The sequence below is a fragment of the Solea solea genome, chromosome 21, assembly GCF_958295425.1.
Source record: "Solea solea chromosome 21, fSolSol10.1, whole genome shotgun sequence".
Taxonomy (NCBI): domain Eukaryota; kingdom Metazoa; phylum Chordata; class Actinopteri; order Pleuronectiformes; family Soleidae; genus Solea; species Solea solea.
The window spans coordinates 19,895,440-19,902,376 of record NC_081154.1 but is presented as its reverse complement, the minus strand read 5'-3'; the positions used below and the strand labels follow the sequence as shown (position 1 = coordinate 19,902,376).

At 44.5% G+C, this 6,937-nt stretch overlaps 1 protein-coding gene across 1 annotated transcript; it reads left to right on the top strand.

The window, feature by feature from the left end:
* The first annotated feature begins 779 nt into the window (after nt 1-779).
* On the top strand, nt 780-6,169 carry LOC131448866 (uncharacterized). The gene is made up of 8 exons (XM_058621653.1): nt 780-869; nt 2,947-3,039; nt 3,121-3,228; nt 3,328-3,450; nt 4,321-4,399; nt 4,543-4,744; nt 4,829-5,073; nt 6,122-6,169. Exons 2-8 carry the CDS (start codon nt 2,963-2,965, stop codon nt 6,167-6,169), a joined length of 882 nt encoding a protein of 293 aa, XP_058477636.1. The 5' UTR covers nt 780-869; nt 2,947-2,962.
* The last annotated feature ends 768 nt before the right edge of the window (nt 6,170-6,937 follow it).

Below are 6,937 nucleotides of genomic sequence, written 5' to 3'. Positions count from 1 at the left end.
GGGAAAATCTGACTTTTGTATTGTTTGTGACACATGAGGTCCCATGTTGCAAAGTGACCACTACCTCAGTGGCTTGACACTGAAAGATAAGGGATCTTGATAGACTGAGTTTTATGAACCTCTGTCTTTGAGCAAAGATGCATGTGTTTCCATCTTGACTTTCCTTCTCCATAACCAACACATACTCTCTATGAGACTCTTACTGTAGCTGACACTTTGAAACCTCTTGCCCCGCCCATCAGGCTTACACAAGTGTTGGGATTGATCCAGGGTCTGCAACCTGCGGCTCGGCCTGCAACCTGTGGCAACCTGCCTTCTGCAGTGGCTCCGTGTAGCTTTGAATAAAGAATTTACACTGTTTTAGTTTGTCAGTGGAAAAGATCGCGTGTGTGCACTATTCTGAGGGAGCGGCTCCGTCACAACACTTTTATGTCAATGTATTTCATACAGTACGTCCATATTGTACATTTGTACACAGACTTTGTCTTCAGTGAGGTTTTTCACCTCTGGTAGCGCTACCTAGTGGACAGGTAGCAGAACTACTTTGTGTCATGTGTGACTGTGTCCATGTTGTGTCCAAGTAAAGTTTGACATTGTGTCCATGTTTGTTCTTGGATAACATCACCAAAGTTCAATGAGACACCTGTCAGTGAAGGGGGAGGAGTCTGGACAGGTATCAAAGGCTGAACTGGGTCTAGTGTCACACTGATTTATTTAGACTTTGACTCTGAAGGTATGAGGACGTGACTTTGTGTCCTCAGATCAGACACAGAAAGACGGCAGGACAGACGAGGGACAATCGGCAGCGTCTGGTGTCCACGTGAAGGTGGACAGTGTGTGTGTGAGTGGACCTGAGCTCAGTTCAGCAGGTGAGACTCTTACCTGACAAATGTGACACTGTCTGGACTGTGATTGGCTGCTGCTCATATAGATCCATGTTATTCAGGTCATTTCTATGAGTGACAGTGTGTTTGTGTGTCCTCAGTAAAATCACTGCTGAATCTTTATCATCTGACTTTTTGTTTTCAACATTCCTGCATGAAGAGTCTGAACTGGTCTGACAGCTTCCATCAACAAATTAACTAAGTACTTGTGCGTACTTGTGCGTACTTGCATACTCCCGTACTTGTGAAAACGTCATCAGCCTCAGTCCAAGTGTTGTTCCAATTCTCAAGTAAGCGAACAGCGAGAACGGTTCTCAAACCCAGAAGTGTTCTCACTCCGCCCATTTTGCCAAGTATGCATCGGAGGTGACTTAAGCGTACTTTGGAAAGCCATGTATCCCAGAATGCATTTCGGTGGAACATAGCAGCAGATAATACAAATATAAATCTGAAATAAATATTTTTCTGTGTCCCGAAACAAAGTTTTAACATCATTTGAAGCGAGAAATTAATCATTTGTTCATTTAGAAAATGTGGTTTGTGTATGAAGATATGACGTATTTATAGTTTGGCAGCGACGTTTGTCGGAGGTGATAAGCTCCGCCTCTGCAGACGCTCGGCGCTCACTGTGCCCGGCACAGAGCAGCGTGACCTGGGCCTGTCCTGATGAAATGATCCGCTGGCTCAGACGTCGCTGTCATTAGATGCTCGGTGTGATCCATAGATTTGTTGTTGACGTGTTATTTTGGTTTTAATGGAAACGTTTTAACCTGACAGTTTGAAGGTTTGTATATTGTTAATGTTTTATTTATTTTAACTTTGAATGTTAGATTTATATTAAAGTCGCACAGTCATTGTATCTGTATTTAAATATAATATGTACTTATACAGTATATACACACACACTACAATGCTGTAATATATCTATTTCCACAGTGTATTATTTGTATTGTATATAAATAGATAATAAAGGAAGTGGATGCAATAATAATAAATTAAATGAAGTTAAATATTTAAAATGTGAAAATAATAACAATATATATGCATTTATTAAAAGTATTTCATATGTTCATTCATCAACACTGTAGGTGGCGCTAATGAGGCTTAAGCACTCATTACCACCAGCCATTCAAACAGTAGAACAAGGAAGTACGCTGCTGTTCCAATTGAAGAATCATACTTGTGTACTCCTGTACTTGGCAAATGTGTACTCCCAGCATACTTCTCAAGTATATTCTTCCCAAGTATGCAAGTACAAATCAGCCAAAAATTTCAAGCACTCGAGGCTGTGACGGTTGGAGAGTAAGCAACGCAGCGCGACGTCAAACATCATCATGTGACAGCAGCAGTTTCATCATCATCATGGTTGAGAAGCGACCTGAGCGATCTTTATTTTAGAATTCCCACCTGTTTTTGAGTGAAGTTAGTCAAAAGTAACATAACTATTTATAGAAGGAACTATTTGTTCAGACGATTCTTCACACTTTGGTTCTAACTCATGACAAACTGGGACCAAAACATGACCAGTTCTCGATTTTCATCCCAATAACTATAAGACATCTACATATAGTTTATGTTCCTTTGTGTTCGTGTTCTGCTCAAGAAGTGCTGTACAGAATAAATAAAAGACATGATGATGATGATGAGGTTGTGAGAAGCCTGAGGTCCAGAGGACGGTGCCAGGGTCAGGAATGGTCTGTCCTTCTCACTCTCCTCCTGGTTCTGCTTCTGCAGCCCCTGCTGCTGGACCACATGAGTCTGTTATTTTAGTACAAATGGAAGCCTCCTCTTCTAATGACTTTTTGGTGGTTGATGGTCTATGAAACCTGGTTTACTGATCAGCATTGGTGACTCAAGGATCACCAGCCCAGAGCCCACTCAATAACTGACTGACAGTCCATTATTAGCATAAACCAATGGGCTGTGTCGATTGGTCAGTCAGCCAATGAGGGTCATGTCGGCCAATTCTGCGGTTAAAAGTCTTCAGCGAGTCTTCTTGCTGACCGTCCCACATTAGGTCAATGTTAGCAGAACTTGTAATGAGTGACTTTTATTCTCCCAGCAGGTGGCGCTCAGCTATGAATCAGATCAAGGAGAATGAAGAGGAACTTCCGCCCTCTAAAACCAGTCTGTGTGAGGAACATGATGGTCAGAGGTGAGATGAGGAACTCATGGACCATAGGACTCGTCTCCATATCACAGTGTTTTATTTACATATCATGTCCTGTGTTTGAAGGAGGATCCATCAACAGGGACAAGACTCTGCCAGACCTGGACCCAGCTGTGTCTCCATGTCGAGTGATTGGTCCATGGATCTACCTGAGAACTTCAAACAAGACCAGAGGTCAGATGATGGCGGGTGAAGGTCAAAAATTCAAACAATTCACCATGTAGCACCAGAAATATTTGGGACCTCAGATTCAGTACCAATACATTTTTGTAGGAGGATCCATCAACAGGGACCAGACTCTGCCAGACCTGGACGCAGCTGTGTGTCCATCAAGAGTGACAAGTCTATGGATCGTCGTATTAACTTCAAGGATGGACAAAATCATGGTGAACTGATGTAAGAATTTCACACATAGGAACACACACTTACATGATCCTCCACCAAAGGGAACCTGCTTTCTCACCGTGGGCGGGGTCGTCACGGATGTGTGACGTTGTTTTATACGCTACTCAAACACACAAACAATTAAGATCGAGGCAAACACAAGAACTTCTGCAAGTCCTTGACGGACCACGTCTGCTCGCTGTAACATTCTTGACGGCTTTGATTCTTGTCCCGGAGTCGTGCTCATGACTCTTCCAGTGATGACCAATCAGTGGCCGGCATTCTGTTGACGTCACATTTTAGTATCAGCTCAGCTCGCTTGGAACCACATCAGAGCATGAACTGAAACAAACACCAGGTACCAGGTTCTATCACTGATGGAAAAGAAAAAAAACAGTCAAGTTCAGTTGAGTCGAGCTTAGTTGGACTAGAACTGTATAATGGAAAATCCTTTAAAGTCGTATTCACACCTAATAGTCTCCTCCAGACTCGGTACGATTGGGGGTTGCAACGTTCAGCTGGTCCCAGTTTGCTTTCACCCTTTAGTGAAACGAACCAAACATTTTGAATAATGTATTCCCCTACTCGCCTGAGGTGGCGCTGCATCAAGAATTACTGAAGGAGAAGACGAGACAACAATGAAGAAAACTTCTGTTTCCTCCACATCAGAGCGTCAAATGCATTATGTGAACCTACGACACAGATACGCTGCAACGATGGACTCACTCATTTCTCCCAGCTATTGTTCTACACACGCGTATGTTTTGATTGTGTTTACCCACAATGCCCTGTGTTGTAGTTTGCTTCCTGCATTTTGTTCACTTGAAGCGGACCCGAAACAAATGATTGTTTAGTAAATGACACGGAATCTTTTGTCCTCAGAGTTGATCAGCAGAGGACAGAGGTTCTCAGTGGTCCGCCTGTCCAGCAGCATGGAGCAGACCTGGACTCCATATTCAAGGTGTCTAAATGAACAAACATGACACTACTGTTAATATAGAAGCAGAGTCCAGGTCCTGACAGTCTGGATGCTGCTCTGTGGACCTGCAGGACTTCACTCTGTCACTGATCATCTAATGTTAAACTTCACATGTTCTTTTCCAGCTGCTGGAGGAAAACATAATCTGCTTTGTGAAGAACGAGCTGAAGAAGATCCAGAAGGTTCTGGATACAGATCACACAGAAGTCTTAGACCGTCAGAGGGAGGATGAGGAGCAGAGGAGGAGCAGAGAGGCCTTTCTGAAGATCATAGAGGTCTTCTTGAGGAGGATGAAGCAGGAGAAGCTAGTTGACTGTCTGCAGAGCAGTAAGAGGACTTTTAATGTGAAAGGAAGAACATCTTATTTTCTCAATGATCCACTCACTGATTTATTTTCTTGTGTTCTTTCAGAAACCAGAGCTTCAGCTTGTCGACGTGAACTCAAATCAAACCTGAAGAAGAAGTTCCAGTGTTTGTTTGAGGGCGTGGCTAAAGCAGGAAACCCCACCCTTCTGAATGAGATCTTCACAGAGCTCTACATCACAGAGGGAGGGACTGGAGAGGTCAATGAAGAACACGAGGTCAGACAGATTGAAAGAGCTTCCTGGAAACCAGACAGACCAGAAACAACCATCAGACAAGAAGACATCTTTAAAGCCTCAGCTGGAAGAGACGGGCCAATCAGAAGAGTGATGACAAAGGGCGTGGCTGGCATTGGGAAAACAGTGTTAACGCAGAAGTTCACTCTGGACTGGGCTGAAGACAAAAGCAACCAGGACTTACAGTTCATGTTTCCCTTCACCTTCAGAGAGCTGAATGTGTTGAAAGAGAAGAAGTTCAGTTTGGTGGAACTCATCCATCACTTCTTCACTGAAACCAAAGAAGCAGGAATCTGCAGGTTTGAAGACTTTAGGGTGGTCTTCATCTTTGATGGTCTGGACGAGTGTCGACTTCCTCTGGACTTCCACAACACTGAGATCCTGACTGACGTCACAGCGTCCACCTCAGTGGACGTGTTGCTGACAAACCTTGTCAGAGGGAAACTGCTTCCCTCTGCTTGCCTCTGGATAACCACACGACCTGCAGCAGCCAATCAGATCCCTCCTGACTGTGTGGACATGGTGACAGAGGTCAGAGGGTTCACAGACCCACAGAAGGAGGACTACTTCAGGAAGAGGTTCAGAGATGAGGAGCAGACCAGCAGGATCATCTCCCACATCCAGACATCACGAAGCCTCCACATCATGTGCCACATCCCAGTCTTCTGCTGGATCACTGCAAAGGTTCTGGAGAACATGCTGAAAACCAGAGAAGGTGGAGAACTGCCCAAGACCCTGACTGAGATGTACATCCACTTCCTGGTGGTTCAGTCCAAAGTGAAGAAGGTCAAATATGATGGAGGAGCTGAGACAGATCCACACTGGAGTCCAGAGAACAGGAAAATGATTGAGTCTTTGGGGAAACTGGCTTTTGAGCAGCTGCAGAAAGGAAACCTGATCTTCTATGAATCAGACCTGACAGAGTGTGGCATCGATATCACAGCTGCTTCAGTTTACTCAGGAGTCTTCACTCAGATCTTTAAAGAGGAGCGAGGCCTGTACCAGGACAAGGTCTTCTGCTTTGTCCATCTGAGTGTTCAGGAGTTTCTAGCTGCTCTTCATGTTCATCTGACCTTCATCAACTCTGGAACAAATCTGTTGTCAGAAGAACCAACAACGAGCCAGTGGTCCAGACTGTTTAGAAACAAACTGAATCATCTGCACCAGAGTGCTGTGGACGAGGCCTTACTGAGTCCAAATGGACACCTGGACTTGTTCCTCCGCTTCCTCCTGGGTCTTTCACTGAAGACCAATCAGAAGCTCTTAAGAGGTCTGCTGACACAAACAGGAAGTGGTTCACAGACCAATCAGAAAACAGTTGAGTACATCAAGAAGAAGATCAGTGAGAATCTGTCAGCAGAGAGAAGCATCAACCTGTTCCACTGTCTGAATGAACTGAACCATCGTTCTCTTGTGGAGGAGATCCAAGAGTTCCTCACATCAGGACGCCTGTCCACAGAGACACTGTCTCCTGCTCAGTGGTCAGCTCTGGTCTTCATCTTACTGTCATCAGGAAAAGATCTGGAAGAGTTTGACCTGAAGAAATACTGTGCTTCAGAGGAGGCTCTTCTGAAGCTGCTGCCGGTGGTCAAAGCCTCCAACAAAGCTCTGTACGTGGATCAGTATATAAATATTAATAAGACATATTCTAAAGGGCACAAGACAAACATGTTTAACCTTTTGTTCATCACTGTCTTCTTCCTCAGACTGAGTGACTGTAAACTCTCAGAGAGAAGCTGTGAAGCTCTGTCCTCAGTCCTCAGCTCTGTCTCCTCTAGTCTGAGACACGTGGACCTGAGTAACAACGACCTGCAGAATTCAGGAGTGAAGCTGCTGTGTGATGGACTGAAGAGTCCTCACTGTTCTCTGGAGACTCTCAGGTCAGAACTCTGACTCAGACTCTTTGCTTCTGTAGGTTCTT